Source organism: Nannospalax galili, unplaced genomic scaffold, assembly GCF_000622305.1.
Source record: "Nannospalax galili isolate Female #2095 unplaced genomic scaffold, S.galili_v1.0 scaffold1258, whole genome shotgun sequence".
Lineage (NCBI taxonomy): Eukaryota > Metazoa > Chordata > Mammalia > Rodentia > Spalacidae > Nannospalax > Nannospalax galili.
The window spans coordinates 1,113,339-1,136,216 of NW_008341370.1; the positions used below are offsets into that span (position 1 = coordinate 1,113,339).

The 22,878-nt window shown below is 47.6% G+C and overlaps 2 protein-coding genes across 2 annotated transcripts; both read right to left on the reverse strand.

The window, feature by feature from the left end:
* Positions 1–7,443: 7,443 nt before the first annotated feature.
* Positions 7,444–13,095, reverse strand: Gpn2 (GPN-loop GTPase 2). Its single transcript, XM_008836838.3, has 5 exons — positions 12,647–13,095; positions 11,734–11,890; positions 9,430–9,590; positions 8,237–8,367; positions 7,444–7,621 (listed from the first exon to the last, which is right to left on the reverse strand). Exons 1-5 carry the CDS (start codon positions 13,055–13,057, stop codon positions 7,558–7,560), a joined length of 924 nt encoding a protein of 307 aa, XP_008835060.1. The 5' UTR covers positions 13,058–13,095; the 3' UTR covers positions 7,444–7,557.
* A 602-nt stretch (positions 13,096–13,697) lies between these two features.
* On the reverse strand, positions 13,698–22,344 carry Gpatch3 (G-patch domain containing 3). The gene is made up of 7 exons (XM_008836837.3): positions 21,894–22,344; positions 20,111–20,526; positions 17,602–17,776; positions 16,897–16,956; positions 15,892–16,013; positions 14,455–14,582; positions 13,698–13,947 (listed from the first exon to the last, which is right to left on the reverse strand). The coding sequence occupies exons 1-7, from the start codon at positions 22,342–22,344 to the stop codon at positions 13,731–13,733; spliced, it is 1,569 nt and encodes a 522-aa protein (XP_008835059.1). The 3' UTR covers positions 13,698–13,730.
* Between the last annotated feature and the right edge of the window lie 534 nt (positions 22,345–22,878).

The following is a 22,878-nucleotide window of genomic DNA, read 5'->3' on the forward strand; positions in this document are numbered from 1 at the left end:
TTCTTTCTTAATTTCTCCTTTGACCCATTCATCATTCAGGAGCGTGTTGTTTAATCTCCATGTGTTCGTGTAGTTACTAGGGTTTCTTCCAGTGTTGATTTTAAGCTTTATTGCACTCCAGTCTGATAGAATGCATGGAATTATATCAATCTTTTCTTATTTCTCGAGGCCTGTTTTGTGCCCCAGTATGTGGTTGATTTTGGAGAAAGTTCCATGGGGCACTAATAGAAAGTATATTCTTTGGTGCTTGGGTAGAATATTTGGTAGGTGTCTGTCAGGTCCATTTGATGTTTGGTATTGTTTAATTCAGTTGTCTCTCTATTAACTCTCTGCCCTGCTGACCTATCTGATGGAGACAGTGGGGTACTGAAGTCCCTTACTATTAATGAGTTGGGATTAATCTGTGTCTTAATGTCCTGTAGTGTTGTTTTTATGAATTTGGGTACTCCAGAGTTTGGTGCATATGTTAAAGATTGTAATATCTTCTTGGTTAACTGCTCCTTTGATCAGAATAAAGTGACCCCCCCCCTTATCTCTTCTGACTAGTTTTTCTTTGAAGTCTAGTTTGTCAGATATTAGAACTGAAACCCCCTGCTTGTTTCCTAGTACCATTTGCTTGGTATATTTTTTCTATCCTTTCACCTTAAGATAGAGCTTTCTTGCAGACAAGAAAATGATGGTTTTTTTTCTTAATCCAGTCACCTAGTCTGTGTCTTTTGACTGGGGAGTTCAGTCCATTAATATTTAAAGTTATTAATAAAATATGTGTATTGAATCCTGTCATTTTTATTTGTTTACATTCTTGATATAGCTGTACTTTTCCAGTCATACCTTCATTGAATTTCTTTTTGCAACCCCTTGGGTATACTCATTCCTTTCTTCAACTCTTTGTATTGCTTCCAGAACTCTCTGAAGGGCTGGTTTTGTGGACATGAATTCCTTCAGCCTATTTATGTCATGGAAGATTTTTTCTTTTCCCTTCAACTATAATAGACATTTTGGGTGGGTATAGTAATCTGTGGCATCTGTGGTCATTTAAAACTGGGAATACTTTGGTCCAGGCTCTTCTGGCTTTCAGTTTGCACTGAAAAGTCAGCTGTAATCCTAATGGGTTTTCCTTTATATGTGACTTGTTGTTTCTCTTTTGCAGCTTTCAGTATTGTCTCTTCTGTATGTTTAGTGTTTTTACTATGATGTGCCGTGGAGAGTTTCTTTTCTGGTCCTGTCTGTTTGGTATATGCTTCTTGTATTTGTATGAGCATGTCTTTAATTTTAGGGCATTTTTTTCCATGATTCTGTTGAAGATCTGGTCCTTGCCATTATCCTGGGATTCTTCTCTTTCCTGTATGCCTATGATTCATAAGTTTGGTCTTTTTATGGTGCCACACAATTCCTGCATATTCCATTCTTGTGATTTTAAAAAATTTTTCATAATCTTTGCTTGAGTGGTCTAGTTGGTCCACTTCATCTTCCAGTCTTGATACTGTTTTCCATTTCATTCATCCTATTGGTGAGGCCTTCTCCTGTCATTTCTAATTGGCTGAGTGTTACACTTCCTTCTTCATTTCAGCCTGAGTATTCTTCAATATTTCTAACTCTTTTCTGCATTCACTCAGAAGTTTATCCCTATCTTCCTTCAGTTGATTTCTTTGTTTGTGCGTTCTTTAAAATCACTGAATTCTTTTATCATGTTTATAATTCTTCTTTTGAGTTCCATGTCCTGCATTATCTCTAGGGGGTTCTCATTGTACTCCTCTAGAGGACTATTGGTATTTGGTGGGGATATGTTATTTTGGTTTTTCAGTTGAGTTTAGGTCTGCTTCTTTTTGTAAACTTTATGTGACTTTGCGGTTTATGTGAAAAGCTGGTTAGTCTAGGCTTCAGGTTCTCTCTTATGATTTTATATTGGAGTGGCCAGATTGCTTTTGTCTTCAGGAGTTCCCACAGAGGCCCAAGTCAGATGAGGATAAAATGCTCTCAGGCTTTCTCCTAAGGTCTGGATCCCTCTGGGAAAGATTTTGGCCTCAGGAATCTGGGGGTTGGACTGGCCTGGGAGCAGAGCCCAGGAAAGATGTTGGTCTAGGGCAGCTGGTGGCCATGCCACCCAGAGATGCAAAGGGAGATGGGGGTGGGAAGAGGCCCCAAGGGCTCCTGGGAACTGCACTGAGGAATTGGGTTGGTCTGGATGCCAAGGATCAGGAAGAGGAAAGGTCATCCCCGGCATACAGGAAAGAGGCTGGCGGGTTGTGCAGCCCAGGGAAGCAGAGGGAGGTGAGGGTGGGGCCAGGCCCAGAGGGCTCCTGGGGACCCCAGGAGGAACTGGGTTGGTCTGGATGCAAAGGATCAGGAAGTAGTGGGTTCCCCCAGTGTTTGGGGCATCAAGACAAGGAATGGGACAGGTCCCAGGCAAGGACGAGAGATGGGCAGGGGAGATGGGTGAATGAGGCTGGAGGAGTCAAGGTGCAGAGGGCATTATCGACTTACCCCGGGGAGAAGCCTGCTGGTTGTGCAGGCCCAGGGAAGCAGAGGGTCATATATTCTTATCTAGAGCACTCACTTTTCATAGCCTATGTGTTATATTAGCACCGAGAAGACTGAGGCAGGAGCATTGATACACGTTCTATCTCTAAACATTTTTTACCAGTACTGACCCTTTCCCACTTTAGTTGGGCCCCAAATCCTCTAAAAACTCAAACAAAAAAAATTTGAGAGTGTCTCTTGTAGTGTAGACTGACCTTAAACTTGCTATGTAGGGGCTGGATAGATGGCTCAGTGGTTAAGAGCACTGGTTGTTCTTGCAGAAGACCCGGGTTCAAATCCCAGCACCCACATGGCAGCTAACAACTGTCCATAACTCCAGTCCCAGGGGATTCAACAGTCTTTTCTGACCTCTGAGGTCATTGCACGACAGGGGTGCACTTACCTACATGCAGGCAATACATACATATACATAAAAGAAATACAATTAAAAAAAACACTTGCTATGTAACTGAGGCTAATCTTGAATTCCTGATCCTCCTGCCTCTACTTTCCAAGAGCTGGAATTACAGGCATGAGCCACCAGGCCCAACTAAATTCTCCTCCTTCACCACCAGGCTTCTAGAGCTGTGGAGCTGGCTTCTTGACTGCAAATGGAGGAACACAAAAGTTTGGAAACACAATGCATAGCTCTCCAATCCTGATACGACTTATACTGACTGAGGAGCTATACCCCAATTTGTGGTTTTTCTTTTTAAATAGAATAGGAAATTGGGCTGGGCACCCCAGATTGGGTTGGATAAGGTTTCAATAGCCAGGTATAAGAGGAGAAAAAGAAAAGACCCAATTTCTGCCCCCTCAGGATTCTTGAGAAAGGACAAGTCCCTCTCATCTACCTACCTTCCCTTGCGTCTTCCCATAGACACAATGGGATCAGACTCCTTGGCCATTTGCTAATTCAGGAAGACTGGATGGGTTTCAGGGAGCCATGAAGACTAGGAGCCTTCCAATTCCACTCTTATCCAGTTACTGGGGTCTTCAATTCAGTCAAGAAATACAATCAGTGGTCAGCAGGGAGGCCAGCAAAGATGACACTTGTGACACTCTAGGAAAGCAGTGTGATAGTATATCCAGAACCTGGAAAACACCAGCTGCTTCATTCCTGTTTTAAAAATCCCATGTGTGCTAGGCATGGTGGTGCACACCTTTAATCCCAGCACTTGGGAGGCAGAGGCAGGTGGAGTGTTGTGAGTTCAAGGCCAGCTTGGTCTACATAGTGAGTTCAGGGGGACTCCTACATAGTGGGACTACAGGGAGACCCTGTCTCAAAAAGACAAAAAAAAAAAAATCTCGTGTGTGTGTGTGTACACATGCCATAGAGGGCATGTGGAAGGGAGGGGACAACTTGCAGGCATTGGTTCTTTTACCATGTGAGTCCTGTGACAGAACTCAGGCTTCTCAACAATACCATTACCCACCTTGCTGGCTGTTCAATTTCTTTTTTTTGGTGCAGGGAGGTCTTTTTGAGACAGGGTGTCTGTGTACTTACAGCTGGCCTGGAATCCACTCTGTAGACCAGGCTGCCTTTGAACTCACAGAGATCTACCTGCCTCTGTTTCCCGAGTGCTAGGACTAAAGACATGTGCCACCACACCCGGCTCCTGTTTCATTTTTAAAACTTCATCATAAATTAAAAACCAGAGACTCAGTGATTTGGGTACAGAAATATTTATCAAAGCACTATATGCAATAGCAATCTTGGTTAATAATCTGCAGGCAAATCATGGATGTCTGGTTAGGTAAATAAGGTTATATTCATGCTACTAAATATTATATATTAAACAGGACTGTATATAGAAATAGTAGAAAAATATCCTGACTCCCATCCTCAGACCTCTTGGGGGCTTTTACTGAGTTCATTATTGTATGACTGTATTCAACTGTGAACCTAAAAATTTACAGCCACCTTTGAAAGAGATGTATCCTTGCTCTGGAATGTGTTACTGAATATGTTAAAGCTGTAATGAAATGCTTCTAAAAAAAAAAACCTTGAAAATAAAATTTGAAAATTAAAAAAATAATAAAATATCCCATTTATATAAATGTTTACACATAGAAAAAGACTAAAAGAACAAAATATATTTGCACTTGAATAGGAATTTTATTATAAATAAAAAATATATATTTTGACAAGGTCTCTCTGTAGCCCTCAATCAAAGAGAATTGCCTGCTTCTGCCTCCCAAGTGCTAGGATTAAAGGTATGAACCACCACACCTGACTACTTTCTATTAAAAAAAAATTAAAACCATAAATGTTAAAATTTTGCCAGGCATGGTGGCACATGCTTTTAATCCCAGCACTCAGAAGGTAGAGGCAGGTGGATTTCTTTGAGCTCAAGGCCAGCCTGGTCTACATAGCAAGTTAAGTTGTAGCTTACTCTCTGTCTCCTCTATGACTGCAGAGGATGAACACTGAGGGAGCCTGGGAGAGGCTATAAAGCCATAAATGATGCCTTCCAGCCCCCACATGTGGTTTGTTCTGGTGAACACTGGGCCTGTGAAGGACAAGCATCAAACCCGTGACATAACTCTTGGTACTGTTTTAAAAATGAAGCACCCACCCCCCGCCTAGAAAAGGGATTTGCCAGCAGTCTGGGCGTCAGGATTCCTGGACTCCAGGTCCCAGAAGTGACTCAGCCAGCCTCAGGTTGTGCCTCCTGGCCTCGGTTTCCCTGGCTTGCTCTGTTGGTACTCCCCACCTACTGTGCAGGATATTAATAGGGTGAGGTGCTTTGAACTCCTCAGATGAAAGAGGCTGGGGAAGCAGCGCCCAGTTATTACCCTCCTCAGCCGGGCGTGGGCGCTGAGGTCAGCTGCTTTTCATGCTCCAGCCTCAAGGGCCCTCACTCTTGAGCCTTCCAAACTGTGAAGTGAGAACCAATCACCCCCTTTAGTGCTGCTTCAGAACAGATTTCCCCAAGCTGCACTCTCCTCCTTTCCAAGCTACCAGAAACCATCCTCCCCTTGATTCAATGTCAGTAGTCATTATGGAATGATGCTGTAGCTTTTCATCAATAAGTATACCAAAGGAAGGACATTCACTTCAGCTGGCAAAGCAGGCTGTGAGGGAGCCAAGCTTTCTGTAACGGCCCAGTGACCCTCCCCACTATCGTCTCTGGGACTGCTGTGAAAAGCATGAGAGGATGGTAAAATGTCAAACCCTGCATACACAAGTGAAGGGTTTGTGAAGGCCGACAAATACTCTGGCACAAGCTTCCCAAGGCCATCGGGCCTGGCAGGTTACAAGGGTAAAAATAAGTCTATAGCGCCACCTACTGGTTGAAAATGCAAACTGCATCCCTGCAGCCTCAAAAACAGCAAAGAGCAAAACAAGTATTTCCCAGTTTCACGTTATCCTAATTCCTGCAGGCCTTCCAAATAACTGTCCTCATACACAGGCAGTGTTTTCCTTAAACACCTCCCTTTGCACAATTTTTTTTCTTTCCTTTTTTTTAAAAAATACTCTTTTTTTGATCCTTTTTGAGACAGGGTCTCTCAGTAGCCCTAGCTGGTCTGGAACTCACTATGTAGACCAGGTTGGCCTTGAACTCAGAGATCCACCTGCCTCTGCCTCCAGAGTACAGGGATTAAAGGTGTGTGCCACCATGCCCGGCCCCCTATTCATTTTTTCAAAAAAAATATTAAGGCTAGGTGTGGGGGTGCACACCTTTAATCCCAGCACTTGGGAGGCAGAGGCAGGTGGATCTCTATGAGTTCAAGGCCAGCCTGGTCCACGCAGTGAGTTCCAGGACAGATGGGGCTACAGGGAGACCCTGTCTCAAAAAGACCAAAAAAAATTTTTTTAATTTTTATTTTATGTGTATGAGCGTATTGTCTGCATGTACGTGAGCGTGCCCGTGTCCTGCAATGCCGGGGAGGTCAGAAGAGAGCTTTGGATTCCCCTGGAACTGGAGTTAAGAACAGTTTGGAGCCGCCATGTCGGTGCTAGGAATCAAACCCGGGTCCTCTGCAAGAGTAGTCAGTGCTCTTAACCGCTGAACCATCTCTCCAGCCCCCCTATTTCATTTTTTAGGTAAACATCTTTCTCTTTTGGCAGTGCTGGAGACTGTGCATTCATGTTAGGTAGGCAAGGCCCTACCCCTGAGCTACATCCCTGACCCAACTTTTACTAATCATTCAGACTTTGACAAGCTAACATTTGCCAAAAATAGAACTAAAACCATGAAAATAAGACATTAAATAAGGTCTAACTAGGAAGAGTCCTCTTTGAGGGCTTGATCTTGAAGCATGCTGTTACAACTGAGGACAAAAATCACAAGACTGAGAGTTAAGGCCAGGCGTGGCGGCGCACCCCTTTAATCCCAGCACTTGGGAGGCAGAGGCAGGCAGATCTCTGTGAGTTTGAGGCCAGCCTGGTCTACGTAGAACGTTTCAGGCCAGCTGGGGCTACAGGGAGACCCTGTCTCAAAAAGACTGGAGAGTTGGTGTACATGGTCTAGTTTGGCTGATCCAATGCCGACCAAACAAGTGGGGTCGGCAAAATGGTGCAGCAGGTAAAAAGGTACTTGTCACCAAGCTTGATGACCTGAACTCAATCTCCAGAACCAACATGGTGGAAGGAGAGAACTACTCCCAACAAGTTGTCCTCTGACCCACACACATATACCCCCACACATAGATACACAAAATAAACAAATGTAATTAAAAAAAAAAAAAAAGAACAGCACCATCTGGAGGGAAGGAGATGTTCCTCTGTTCTTCCTCAAACCCCTGGGCCTAGAGGGTTGAAGAAAAGTTTGAGGCTACAAAAAATTAGAAAATAATCTCACATTATAGCACATCCCATCACAGGCCAAGTGGAGCCAGTTCTCAGCTTCCAGGTAGTGATTCCAGGGGGCAGGGCCCAGCCTCAAGGGCACCTCTGTCTGGATTTTTATCCGCAAGTCCTGTGCGGAGCTGAGTGTTCTCTTCCAGCCTCCCTGCTCTGGCCTGGGACACTGGCTTTGGGTCTGTACTCTGCTGAGCTGTCCGATGCGCTCCAGGGCCAGAGTGTTACAGCTACATGGTTTCCTGCTCTACTGACTGGTCTGAGGCCAGGTACTTTTCTTGGATGCCCAGAGTGCTGAGGAAAGGTGTGTCAAGGCTTATAGCACAGATAGAGGATAGGGACTGGCCTGGGCAGGATCTGACCTCTATTGATGCCCACCCTCCAAACATGTCCTTCTTTTTCCCTTGTTGCTATGTAAACCTACCAACATGCCCAACTCTACACTTTCTCCCAGTGCTGGGGATCAAATCCAGGACCTGAAGCACAGTAGACAAGTGTTCCGTCACTGGGCTACACCCGAGCCCTGAAGTCCACTCTCCAACAGGGCCCTCCATCACCAGCCTTCCTCCCCTGTACTCCATTACCTCTTTCCCCTTTACATGCAACACACCAAGCAAACTGGACCTCTTCCACTTCTCCCAATGGCCAAATGCTGTTTCATTCCCAGACTTCTGTATCTGCGGCTCTTCTGGTCAATAACCCCCCATCTTCTCATTAGTCAACACTGATGTCTTCTAAAGGACCAGCCTTTGCACACAGAAGCTAGTCACCGGGGAGCTCAATTGTCAATATGAAATCAGCCATCCATAGGGTGGTGCATCTACGTCCTGTAGCCACACCTCAGGGACCACCCCCCTCCTCTCACCCTTGGTGGTAGCCAGGAGCTGGGTGAGGCAAGAGTAAGGATACGAGGAGAAATGAAAGTCAGCTCCCACTGCAGCAGACATCATCGCCTCCAGGCTTCGCTGCTCCTGAACCCCAAAACAGTAGCCATTGGCTTTATCCACAGCCTGTAAGACTCGCTGGATGCTGTCCTTGTCCTGAACAAAGAGAACAGTGACTCAAAGAGGTGTGTAGAACTGAGGCTACAGCAAACTGCCTGCAGGCTCCAAACAAACTGCGTCTCCTCATGATGCCTCCATAGAGGCACCTTCTTTGGCCTGGAGTAGCTATCTATGTCCCCAAGGGCCTGGCTAAATTCTATCTTTCCAGAAAACCAATTGCCCGTTTTAGAATCGATAAGCTTTTCTATAGACACTTGTAGAGCCTTGGACTTCTTTCTATAGCAGACAGCATCCTTACCACTTTATAAATAATATCTCATCTGCCCTCTTACTTGGCCATGCAGCCTTTAAGGACAGGGAGTCTCAGATGGTCAAGGCATCTTTAGTGTCTAGAACAGTACTATTATTATTAGGGAGGCACCCGGTGAACATGGATGTTACTTGACCTGTAACTGTTTCCTCATCTACACACAATGAGAAGAGCCTATATATCACAATGGCATGGACAGATCAAAACGATGTGTGTTCGAACCTTAGTACAGTGCCCAGCAGGAAGAATGGGGCAAAGCTCTGGAAAGCGAGTTGTCAGGCATACAGCAACTCTCCTCACGATAGAGGAGAAAAGTGTGGCAACAGGGAAAAGACAAGTCAGCTCAGTTCGCCCACTGCAGAAAGGACTCTAAGTTACACTTGTGTCTCCCAGATTATCTCCACAGGGAGCAAGATAAAAGGCAGAGGCTGGGAACTGTTTTGTAAACTCAACACAGTTGTTCAGCTAAATGGACCCGCACACTGTCCCTTGGTCCTGGTCAAGTTCCTTACTAGAGATTTTCTGGACTTATCCACATTCACTCACACACAAAGACAGAGTATGTACAGATGACTCAGTGACACAGAATCAACAGGACAAAAGCTTAGTCTACCCTTTTTACTAGAATCACGCCCACCATGGATCTGGGTCCTGAAAGCAAACCCAAAGATAGACTCAACAGATTATTACTTGATACTTGGTATCAAATCTTTCTATATCCTTGGTCAGTGAGTCCCAGGTACGTCAGAGCGATGACCATGGGGAAGATATCTCTCATTACCCAATACCTGGATGTTCAGAGGGATAAAGGAGACCAGGCTGTAGTCTTCAATGAGTTGAACTAGTTTCTCATTGAGCTGGCGGTAGTGACTGAAGAAGGGGTCAGATGCCAGATGGTCAAGCAGGTAGGAGAGGTCTAGCACCTCTGTGTAGTAGTCCAGGTTGAAGGCTAAGGAAAAAACAAGGGCTCAGAAGCAGCTGGCACTGGGCTAATGACCTCAGGACTAGACAGGCTGAGGGTAAAGCTCAATAACAGAACATGTTTAGCATTCATAAAGGCCTGAATGAACCTACAGACCTGGAGTACAGTTCAGCAGCAGAGCACTTGCCTAGCATTCTAGGCACTAGGTTCCACCTCTAGCACTACAAGAAAAATACCTGAAGACTGGGACTGTGTTTTGTCTCTTTGTTATTGTTTGGATTTCTGAGACAACATCTCACACCTCAGCTCTGGCTGGCCTGCTACTCACTATGTAGCTGCCCAGGCTGGTTTTCAACTCACAGCAATCCTCCTGCCTCAGCCTCCTGTGTGCAGGGATTACAGGTATGAGCCATCACACCTAGCTTCCTTCATGTCTAATATTTGTTGCTGTAGTGAATGTTACTAAGAAGACAAATGCTATGTTGGGCCTGGTGTGCAGCTGGTATCCTAGCTATGAGGGAGGCAAGGAACAACTGCAAGTTCAAGGTCAGCCTGGGCTACAGGGTTAAATTCAAGGTGAACCTGGGCAACTCAGGACCCTAAACAAAAAGTAAAAAGACTCCTGAAAGCTATTCTGTGACCTCTGTGCACTATGGCACACAGGCCTACATCTATACACAATAAATTTAATAATTAAAAAATTACATGTGACGGGTATGGTGGCGCACACCTTTAATCCCAGCACTCGGGAGGCAGAGGCAGGTAGATCTCTGTGAGTTCAAGGCCAGCCTGGTCTACATAGTGAGTTCCAGGACAGCTGGGGCTATAGGGAGACCCTGTCTCAAAAAGACAAAAAAAAAAAAAAAAAAAAAATTACACATATGAGTACTTTGACTACATGCATATAAGACATGTGCCACTACACCTGGCTAAAATATTTGATTTCACCTGCCATTTATAACCAACTGCATGGATAGGTCTCTACCTCATGGGACTGTGAGGAATAAAGGCTCTGAACCCATTGCCTATCCAGTACACAGAAGTACATGGTCAATGACAGTACACAGCAGCATCAAACAGGTATTGAAACCATGCATAATCCATGTGGAGCTTGGCATATACACTATAAGGACTTCCTAAGTGCTGGCAGTTGGATCACTGCTACAGTCCAGCAGCATGGCCTCTTGGGTAAATCACTTTCTTTTCTGGGCCAGTTCCTTAATGTAAAATGAAGAGCCCAAAATAGTTGCTCTATTCATTCTACAAATAACTTCCTACTACAGGAGGAAAGTAGGCCTCTGCCATTGTCCACTTGGGCTCCTTGGCAAAGCTGCCCTCTAAGATACGCTGAGGAACTCCAGTCTGAGTGGTCCCTCCGAGTTGCTGACCTCACGTCCTGGCTGGCAGCTAGCCTCCCTAGAAAAGTCCACTTGCCTGTCATTTCCCCAAAAACCTTCCTCCCTGCTCACATACTGGTCATTTTAGTCTTCTTCTCTTGATTGCTTTATGGCTTCAGATTTTATTTAAGGAACTGATGTCACTAGCACAGCAGAGCACTCATTTGACAGAAAAAAGTGCTGGCCATGGGACACTACCAAGTTCCCCTGCCTGGTACTGGCCCATGTCTCCCTCAGTTGTCCCTGCCTCCTCCCTGTCCCTACTTCTTACCATGTGAAGTTGCAGCTCTAAGTTTACCTTACCTTGTCGACAAGTCAGACCTGGGATCTATCAGTGCTCCAACCTTAAGACTTCCAATCCCTACAACTACAAGAACAAACGCCTGCTCTTTTAGCCACCTGGTTGTTATTTTTGTTGCAGTGGTTTAAACTAGGGCAACACTTTTGCCCCTACAGGACTGGCTAGAGCAGTCCTGCAGCCGGCTAGCCCTCTCCTCACTCAGTCACCATATCACTGCTTCAGAGCAGTGCACCACTGTTCCCTTCCTCCAATCACCCACTGTCATACCACCTTGTTTTCACTCCTTGGAAACCTATCTGTAGCCCCCATTTCTAGAATCTACAACGTATCGTATCTTGCACAAAATAAATGGGCAGGAGTCAGGATCTGCTGTGGCTCTGGCAGGCCATGCAATCTGAGAGGCAGGTGCTTTCACACTTCACTCCAACCCAGTCTCTGCCCTACTTCTTCATGTTCCAAACAGGACTCTTACCCAGCTTCCCATAGTGCTCAATGAGGTCCATCTTGGAGAGGAGGTTGACATGGGGCAGCTCCACATGCAACATGGTGGCCAGGGAGGTGCATAGGACTGAAATGAACTTGCCTGGGTCTGTACAGTAGTGAGAATCCACGAGGTGGACAGCAGTCAGCTGTGAGGGGAAGACGCAGGAGGGAGTGAAGGACTGCCCTGAAGGGAACAGGGGCCCAGGTCTCCCTCATCTGATTAAGAGCCTGAGGGCTGAGTGTAAGCCTTCCTGGTAGTGCTCTCCTACTGCTGTTTCCTTGTATTTGTTTATGTTTGAGCCAAGGTCTCACATAACCCAGCCTGGCCTTGAACTCATGATGGGATTACAAGCATGCACCATTGCTTAAGCCTGGCAGTCTAACAGCCAGTTTCATGTCCTCTTCCCAGAAGACATGGGGCATTTTTTCCTTACAAGGTATCGTTTTCCCCCCTCCTTCAGTGCTGGGGACCAAAGCCAGGGCCTTTGTTTGGTGGGGCAAGCACTCTATCACTGTGCTAAATCTCCAAGCCTTCTTACAAGGTAACCTGCATCAAGCTCCTCAAAGGGCAACAGGTTCAAATTACACTAATCTGCTTTCTCTTCTCTTTCATACTCCTGCATACCAACTACATCACTGAGTTCATTTCTATACTGTGCCTTTCATTATTTAAAAACCAACTTTAGATACTAGCAAATCCATTTTACAGATGACAAAACTGAGGTTGAGTACGATGACTTACCCAGACCACACAGCGAGTTAGTGGCAGAGCCAAAATGGTTTTTAGTTTTACTCCAAATCAACTCGGCCTCTATCTCGCTGTGTGACATGGGGGCGTGGCAACTGTCCTCCTCCCTGTCTCAGCTCCTTCTGCAAAAGGGCCTGCCCGACCCAGGACGCACCCTGAGGTCCCACTGTGCCATCTGTGAGAAGATGCTGCGCAGGGCACCGTGGTGCGTGCAGAGCTCCACCTGGCCCGGGCAGTCGAAGAGGAGGTAGTGGCCGCGGAGAGGGGCGAGCTTGGCGCGCAGCCAGTCCAGGTTGGCTTCCAGATACTCCATGCAGTAGAGCAGGCCGCCGTTGGGCCCCAGCCGCAGCGCGTCCATCACGTCGCCCAGTCCCACCAGCTCGCCCACGTCCACGGCGCACTCATACGGCAGCCCCTCGTTGGCGGGGTCCAGGTTCACCACCGCCACGCGCCGGCCGAGCGCGCGCAGGAACTCGCTCATGCCCAGGCAGTACGTGGTCTTCCCGGAGCCCGGCGGCCCAATAACCGCCTGCCCGAAGGCCGTGCCCGGAGCTGCCCCCGCCATGGGCGAAACGGCATCCGCAGCTGAGCACTCCAGCTCCACTGCAACTCCGGTCTGCCCCGAGCGAAACCGCGAGACCCACGCACGACGCAGGAACCAACCGCCCGGGACGGGTGCGAAAAGCCACGACCTCTGTACGGCGCCGGAAGCGGCAGGCCCTAGAGCGGAAGTCCCGTGAGCGGAGCGAACCCAAAAAGCCCGCCCACAGAGGCGTGGCCACGCAACCGTGTGTCCCCACAGCCCGAACCAGAAGCTTCCGATTTTCCCAGCTGAAGTTGGAACCGGAAAGAAGGCCGGTCGTAGTAAACGCGTTCATTCTCGCGCGGCGCGGCCGGCGAGGAGACGGGAGAGGGGTGGAGGACGGCCGGCTCTCCTTCGGTCCCATCTCCTCCTAGCGGTGATGGTGCTCTGACCCCTCCAGCAGGCTGGGCCACAGGCAGGCCTCCTCTTCAAGATTCTGGGCTCAGCCCCAAAGGACTGGGGAAGGAGACCAAGCGAAGGCCTGACATCCAGGGGGAGGGAGGGCCTTTCTGGAAGCGTCTTTTGAGGTAGAGAAAGTAGGCAGGCCTGGAGTGACACCGAACCGGCGGTGTAGACTGCTGCTAGGCTGTAGGCGGCTCCAGAGGCGAACTAGGCCCAGGCGAGGCCGCGTGCTGCGGCTGAGGGCCCTCCAGCCTCACTCAGGCTCCAAGCGACTGCCCAGGGCACAGCTGGAACCCCTTACAAAAGCCTTGTCTGTCCGAAACTTCATGCTGGTGGGCGGCTGGCGGCGGAGCAGGGACTCCCGCTGGTCCTGGGGTAGAGGTTCGTCGTAGATGGTGGAGATGAGCCCCAAGCCAGTTCCACGGGGCCTCTTCTGTTGTCCAACTGGCTGTAGCTTCTCTCCGTGGTACCTGGATAAAACAAGGTTCCGGGTGAGCAGAGCTGCTTCTCTAAACCCCAGTAAAGAGCTTGTCAAGGGGCAGGAAGTAAGAGAAGGTTTGTCCTAAGAGATGGAACTTACTAGTAGTGCTAGGGATTAAACCCAGGGCCGTGTGCATGCCAGGCAAGCGCTCTACCTCTGAGCTATATCCCCAGCACCAAATATAAAGCTTTAAATCTGGAGCTCTGCTCTCTAACCTCTGGAGATGGTTTGTGCCAACAACCAGGAATCTCAGAATTTTCATTGCCACAACAAACTTCCCATGAAGCTCAAACTCAGTCTTGAAGAAATGACTTTACTGGGGAATCAATTAGGACTTGTTCTAAAACAAAGAAGTAGTATCTACTTTTTCCTTCTAACTCTGCTTGAAGTTCATCCCTATGGGGTACCTAGCTCCCATCCCAAAAACAATGGGAAGAAGGGAACAAAACAGTAAAAAGGCTGCCTTCTAGGAAGTCAGTCCCTCAGCCATACTCACCCCAATCCACGTTTGCATCTAGGGTGTTGACCATCACTATCCAGAGCCTCAGGCACCCCGGAGCACCTACTACCCAGGCCCTGACCCTCAGCCCAGCCCTGGCGCTCCATCACTTTCCGGCCGATGCCCTGCAAGGGGAAGCAATAAGCCTCAAATGTGATGCATCTTTCAGTTCTCATCAATGAAGCTCCCTCATGCAACAGAGGGCCAGGAAAACAAAAGGTCAATGGCCAAAATGTAGGGAATAAGTCTTCAGACAGATAAGTCCTTGGACAGGACTGCTATATTAAAACCATCCACCCAAGGCTCAGGGACCACTGTGGAACAGGGGGTGGAAAGATTCTAAGAGCCAGGAGAGGAGGCACATGACCATATGGAAACGGAGTCTTACAGGGTCCTGGAACTCCTCATATGAACCTATAGGGATGGTGTCAGCATGCACAAGACCCATGCTAACTCAAGCAGACAAAAACCCAGCACAGAACTGTGGAAATGGACAGTACACCCCAATCTTAGTCGAAGAATTATTGGCAGCTGATTACTGCTGGGTGAGAAAGAGCTGATCTTAAAGGGAGGGACTCTAGATAGGCTGCCTAGACCTCAGTGGATGAACTTGCACTGAGGGGCAGACATCTGGGGACATTGACATGATAGGTCTTAACACACATGACAGAATGTATGAATTCTAGTGAGGGCCTATGGGAGGGGACTAATGGGAAAGGGGGTATAAAGACAATTAAGATGTTCTGTATGAAATACACAAACATTCAATAAAAAAAAAAAAAAAGACTCAGATGTGGCTTAAGTTGGACAAGATGGTACATGCCTATGATTCCAGCACTTGGGGACAGAGGTAGGAGTGTGAATTTAAGGTCAGGCTGGGCTACATATGGAGCAACTATAGAAAGGGAAGAAGTAAGGGGGCTGGAGAGATGGCTCAGTGGTTAAGAACACTGGTTGTTCTTGCAGATGACCACAGTTCGAATCCTAGCACCCATGTGGCAGCTAACAACTGTCCGTAGCTCCAGTTCCAGGGGATCGGACAGCCTTTTGTGTCCTCTGTGGGCATTGCACGACACAGGTGCACTTACCTACATGCAGGCAATACATGCATACACATAAAATAAAAAATATTTTTTAAAAAGGGAAGAAGTAAAGGAGGCAAGGACAGGGAGGGGGAAATGAGAGAGCAAGAAGAATAGGGATGGAGCACAGCTTTAGTCCCAGCACTTGGGAGGCAGAGGCAGGGGGATCTCTGTGAGATCGAGGCCAGCCTGGTCTACCATAGTTTTAGGTCAGCTGGAGCTACAGAGAGACCTTGTCTCAAAAATACAAAAAAAAAAAAAAAAAAAAAAAAAAAAAAAAGGGATGGGAACGGGAAGGAATAGAGGTAACAAAGGAAAATGGGTCAGTGGGCTAGGCATAGTGCTCACTGACCTTGGTGTGGCGTTCAAAGGTGCCCACTTGGCGTCCAATCACAGAGCCATCTTCCTGGCCATCACGTAGTCTCTGTTCCAGGCGCATCTGGACAAAGTCTCGAGCATCCTTGTCGCCACCATCTGAGGAAGCACAGCCCATTTTACAGACGGGACCCTCTTAGCAGAAGGGATCAGAAATCTAGGGTCCCCCTGAAAGATGGATTCTTTTTCATGGTGTCCTGTTATCGCTCTCTTTAGACTGGGAGCTCACAAATAGGAACCTTGATTCTCCCCATCTTATAGATGAGGAAACTGCAGTATAGAAAAGTCACAGAACTAATTGAAGACAGAGATGGCAGGTCATTTTTCACTCCAGAAGTAGGATGTGATCAGAGCCAACTACAGATAATTGGCTGGTTGGTTGGTTGGTTTTAAGACAGGGTCTTACACTGTAGCCCAGGCTGGCTTCAAACTTGCATCAATCTTCATGTCTCACTTGGTCTTCTTAACGCTGGAATTTTAAGTGTACACCACCATTGCTGGAACATTTTCTTTCTTTCTTTTGGGTGGTGGTGCTAGGAATTGAACTTCACACATGCTAGACAAGTACTCTACCACTGAGGTGTATCCCCAGCCCTTGATAATTATTTAGAGAGGTGATTTAAAGTAAACATTAGGAGGATATGTAAAGGCTGCAAGAAAATACACCATTTTATGTAATGGACATAAGCATCTTCAGCTTTGGGAGTTTGGTTTGTTTGGGATAGGGTCAGCCTGTAGGCCCAGCTGGCCCCAATCTCAGATTGTGTGCCATCACACCAGGTGTACCTACACACTTTGGTATCCATGGGGGTCCTAGAACCAGTCTTCCCAAGGACACTGAGAGACAAGTACCCACTAGGCTACCACATGGAAACTGGTTCCCAATCTTAGCCTCTGCTAAGTATGTCTAGCATGTCTAGCCAACATACAAGGCCAGAGCACAAGTTCCACCTCCCCAGTACTGCCATCCCTTGCCCAGTACCTTTTTCATAATAGATGCTCATGTCCACATCCCAGTCATCGGCTGTCTGTTCATCAAAATCTACAGGGATAGAAAAGCATCCAGAAGCATGGGTTAAGGACTCTCAGTTCTTTGTTTTGTCTATGGTCTAGAGATCAGACCCAGGGCCTTACAGATGACAGTCAAGGTTGTCCTCTGCCCCAAGGATGCCAAGTTCTGTTGAGAGCTTAATCTAGTGTTAGACACATGTTCCAGGTTCTATCCCACCAATCCCTCATTCAAAAATAGGATGGCTGGTCTCACATTATACATTTACCATAAAGGGAAATCCACCATGCAGAACAGAGGCCCCCACCTCAGCCCTTGACTGGGTGCCAACCTGATGGGCTGGATCCTGAACATCCTCCAAAAACCTGTGTTAAAGGCCCAGTCCCCACTGTGGTACCAAGGAGAAGTGATAGGAATTTAAAGAGGTGGGGCCTGGTAGGTGGTTTTAGGTGTGCTCAAAAGGAGCTGTGGGACCCTGGTCTTCTCTGCATTCCAGCCATGAAGTGAATGGACTTTCTACACCAAGTGCTCCCACAATGTGCCACTTTGCCACCAGCATAAAAGCCAACAGACCATGGACTAAACCCTCTGGAACTGAGCCAAATAAACCTTTCTCTTTGGAAGATGATTTATCTCAGGTGTTTGTTACAGTGACCGAAAGCTAATACATGTCCTTACCGCCTCCTTCCTCCTGCCAGAACTGAGCGTCAGTGTAGAACACCAGTCCAGAGCCACCCTTCTCCCATTTGAGCTCAATCTCCTCCTCAAACAGCCGCTCAGCAGTCCGCTCCTGCCTGGTCACATCCTCATGTAGTGCTTCATGTCGCTCCCACTCCTCACACAGGTCATCTTCCTGGGAGAAGGCAGGGAGAGGGGACCTGTATGTCTAGCTTCTTGACCTCGGACCCAGGAAGAAAGAGTGTCAGGGCACAAGAAGCTTGTGGGACCCAGCCCTCAGTGCCATGCCTTGAGGTTTATCTAGAAGTAGCACATTTAGATCTTAAAACCTTGACCAACATCTGTCTCCATCCACTGTGCTTCTCGTCGCTGACTTACTCTGTGCATTTGGTCAGGCAGCTCCTGCTGGAAACGTACCCTCCTCCATGCTCACTGCTTCTCTACCTGTTGACAGCCTTGTGCTGAGCTCTACAGCCCACACAAAGCCCCCGCCCTCAGTTCCACAGCTCTCTCAGCAGGTTCTGAACTTTACTGTTAATCAGTATGCACTATTTAAGCCTTTATTGCAGCATAAGAGAAAGAAGGGACAGGACCTGGCACCACTGTCTGTTGTCAGGCCTTTCCCATAATTTGGTTTCTGGAGTCATCCCGTGGCTCTGAGGTTTGTGCCACTATTCCCATTTTCCAGAGGAGGAACCTTTCCTAGGTTCAGAGGTAAAGTGATTTGCCTACAACATACAACCAAGAGAGAGGCAGAACCAGCAGCAAACCCCGGTCAGCCCTTCCAGATGTCCCTTCTCTTCTTTCCACATTCCAAGGCAGGAAATGGATCATAGAATGTCTTTAGACTTGTCCACTAGTCCTTGCTTAGATGTGCTTAGATGTATTTGTGGAATAACAGGACAACTCTTGGCTTAAAACCTTGGGTGGTGCATGCCTTTAATTCCAGCACTCAGGAGGAAGAGGCAGAAAGCTCTCTGAGTTCAAGGCCAGCCTGCTTTACATATTGAGTTCCAAACCAGCAAGGGTTACCAAGTGAGACTGTTCAAACACAAAACAAGAGCCAGGCATGGTGGCATATGCCTTTAGTACCAGCACTCACTGGAAAGACACAGGGGAGGCAGATCTCTGTAAGATCAAGGCCAGCCTAATCTACAAAACAAATTCCTGGGAGACCTTGTCTCAAGAACAAAACAAAACAAACCAAAAAAGCAAGAAAACACTTAGGTATCCCATCCTGGTTAAACCCTAAGAGGCCACCAGAACCAGTGTTGCAGAGCAGGTGCTGGAGAAAAGTCAGGGATGAGGAGGTAGTGCAGATGTGTGGTAGCAACACTGCGCTAGGATTTTTGAAACCCCAATGCCTTACATTTTATATAGAAATAAACAAGTTTTCTCTTCCTGGGAGATGAAGGTAAGCCTGGACTACATGAGAACTTGTCTCGAAACAAAAAAAAGTTAAAAAAAGTTTTCCTGGGGGGCCGGCCATGGTGGTACATACCTTTAATCCCAGCACTTGGGCAGCAGAGGCAGGCAGCTCTCTGTGAGTTCAAGGCCAGCCTGGTCTACATAGTGAGTTCCAGGACAGCTGGGGTATAGGGAGACCCTGTCTCAAAAAGACAAACACACACACACACGTACAGGCCAGCCTGCACTACATATCAAGACCCTGTCTCAAAACCCTCCTGCTGGGGTATACTGGGATGACAGCAAGTCTCCTGTCTCAAAAAGACAAAAAAAAATTAAAAAAAGTTTTCCTGGGACTGGAGGGAAACTGGAGGGCTCAGCAGTTAAGAGCACTGGCTGCTCTTGCAGGCGGCCTGGTTTCAGTTCTAAGGATCCACATGGCTGCTAACAATTGTCCCTAACTCCAGTTCCAGGGGATTGGACACTCTCTTCTAAGGCCTCCATGGGCATTCTACAACACAGATGGACTTACATACATGCAGGTAAAACATTCATACACATAAAATAAATAAGATTTTAAAAGTTTTCCTAGCAAATTGTACATCACCTGATTTTATAGCGAAAGATTAAGAACTGTCTACTTTTCAGTTAAAGGCAGAGGCTAATGTTCAGGCCAGAACACAGAGGCACTAAGCACAGAGTAGAAGCATGGAAGGGGGACTGGGCTCCTGTCCCAGCTCTGCTTCTGCTTCTTTGGATGATTTTAGGTACATCTCTAGGTCAGTGTGTTTTCATCTATAAAAGGAACTTTCCCATTCTTTCTGAGGGGCTGAAAACAAGTCCCATTAATCCCAGCAATCAAGAGACAGAGGCAGGCAGATCTCTCTGATTTCAAGGCCAACCTGGTCTGCAAAGTGAGTTCCAGGCCAGCCAGCAGACAGGGCTCTACAGTGAGACCGTTTCCAAAACAAAAAAACAAGCAACTCTAGACCATCTGTTGCATTCACTCAGTGTTGGAGCTCTCCTATCCACAAACCCAGCCTCCTGAAGACCCTAGGTCAGACAGCTGACAAGAGAATGGTAGCAATGCCTTGCTCCTTACATCATCTGAGTGAGACTCCTCCTCCTCTTGTTCTCCTTCCTCCTCAGGCTCATCACAGGGGCTGATGTCTTCCAAGCGGGTTCCTTGGGGGATCTCCTCACCTTTGGCTGTGTACACATGTTCTTCCTGCTCCACAGTCTCAGAGTCCGCATACTCAAATGGTACATTGCCATAGCGCCGGGAGGAGCCTGTCTTGGGGAACTGGAGCTGCAGCTGGGTGATGATTCGAGGTGGTAGGCGACAGGCCCGGATCAACTCCAAAAAGACCTGAAGGGGAGTCCCCACATTCCCTTTGGGCATCAGCACTGGTGGATTCAGCTCTGGCAGCTGCTTCAGGTCAGCCAGGGTAAACACTTCATTCTCTGCCTTTCGACTCTGTAGCTCCTTCCGGGTCTTAAAGGGAAAGTGTTCAAGACCTTGAAAAGGAGAGAGAAGAATGGATTTTTTAAAATCTGGAACTGTCATCAATTTTTTTTTTTTTGAGACAGGATTTCAAAAGTGGCCCCAGCTGACCTGGAACTCTCTATGTAGAGGGAGGGAAGGAAGGAAATTAGTTGATGTTGGTGGTACAGTGGTGTGCACAGTTGCTTTCCAGAATCTAAATGGAATCACTGTATCAGACTTTAGCAAAGTAGAGCTGGGAGGAGGCTATAAATGTGAAGTCCTAACACACCTATCTTGATACAAGATGTTGTTCCTAAAGATTGCCAAAAGCACAACCTGGCACAAAAACCACGTAAGAGGTGTCTGCCAGCCACTGAGTCCAACTCCAACCTTGAACTGACACCATTCATTAGTGACCCTACTATAACCCAGTATAATTGTTTAAAAAGTTTATACAAATTTCCCCATTTTGCCTTTTAAAACTCTTTACTTCCCTTTCTTGCCTGGATACATTTATTTGTAGCATCTGAACACCTATGGTTAACCATTGCCCACATATCCCTAACTGCAATCTCTCACTCTTGAATAAACTCTTTCCTCTATAAAGTCAGTCTCCCAGTTGCTCATTTTAGGTAGAAAGAAACCAAATTTCCTCTTAAAAAAAAAATCCCACAGGCTGGGGATGACTCAGCGGTAAAGCACAGGTACACATGCATGCAATACCTCATACTCGTAAAATAAAAATAGGGGCTGGGGGCTGGATAGATGGCTCAGTGATTAAGGGCACTGACTGCTCTTGCAGAGGACCCGGGTTTGATTCCTAGCACCTACATGGTGGCTACGAGCCGTCCTTAACTCAAGTTCCAGGGGAATCCAAAGCCCTCTTCTGACTTCTACTGGCATTGCACTACACGGATGCACTCACATACATGCAGGCAATACGCTCATACACATAAAATTAAAATAAAAAATAATAATAATAGGGGCTGGAGAGATGGCTCAGCGGTTAGGTGCACTGGCTGCTCTGGCAGAGGACTGGGTTTCCATTTCCAGTACACACGTGGCTAACAGTCCATAACTCCAGTTCCAGGGGATCTGACGCCCCTTTCTGACCTCCGCCAGCATTGCACGACATGAATGCACTTACAAACATACAGACAATACACTCATACGCATAAAATAAAAAACTATAAAAGGGCCTCAGAAGAAAATAAATAAAATAGGCCTTTGTTACGGATTTTTAAGCCTTTTAAACCCCTGGAGAAACTAACGTGCAAGTTGAGCCTGGAAATCTGACAACTGACTTAAACGCCTCAAAGGTCTGACTTATCTTCACTCAGAAAAGGTACCTTCCATTTCAAGGCCCGCAGGTCCAGGTCTTTCTCTCTCTTCCTCTTACCTGGTGCCTCAGTGGGTAGCCTGAGCCTGCGGATGAGACAGCGACCCGGGAGCCAGGTGCCCTGAGAATCCAGCCACCGACGGCCCGAGTACATGCGAACGAGCCTCTGAGCTTGAGCCACTCCGCGCACCGAGATGATGCAGCAGCAGGTGCGGGTCTGGACTGAAGTGGAGCTCCGAGTGGGGACTGGGCGGGCATCGGGGGCCTCAGTCTGGGCGACAACCCGCTCCTCGGTGGCAGGGTCGGTGGACGCTCCGGCCGAGTCGGGGGCAGCCCGGGGAGGGGTCCTCTCGGGCCGATGCCGGTAGTGGAAACACAGGAAGCCTGCGCCGCGCTGCTCCCGGAACTGGCTAAAGTAGCTTCGTAGCTGGGCCGAGCGCAGGGCAACAGGAATACCGCTCACCACCAAGTACACCGCAGACTCTTCCTCCACTTCCCCGGGCGTAGCCATCTTGGATTATCACATGATTGCCTGGAGCCAACTCTCGCGAGAACACCACGCCCCTGGCTCTGGAGGCAATTTGCTAGGGTGGGACGTGTTAGTTGGTTCTTCCGGCTATGCTAAATATGGTTCCTATAGTGACTGCTTGGACCGATTTGTCCAGATCCCTGCATGTTGGGAAAACTCGCCTGATGGGCTCAGTGCCTAGCAAGTGAGAGGCCCGGGGCTCTAATTAGGAGCCAGTTTGTAGTGGCTGGAGCACTCTGGAGGCTGAGCCAGGACAGTTGGCAGTTTGAAGCTAGCTTAATATGGTACCAGGCCAACCAGGGCTACACAGCAAGACCCAACCTAAAATAACTATTAAAAAAAATTATGCCTCCGGGCGTGGTGACGGCACGCCTTTAATCCCAGCACTCGGTAGGCAGAGGAAGGCGGATGTCTGCGAGTTCGAGGCCAGCCTGGTTTACATAATGAGTTCCAGGACAGCTGGGGCTACAAGGAGACCCTGTCTCAAAAAGACCGAAAAAAAAAAAAAAAAAATTA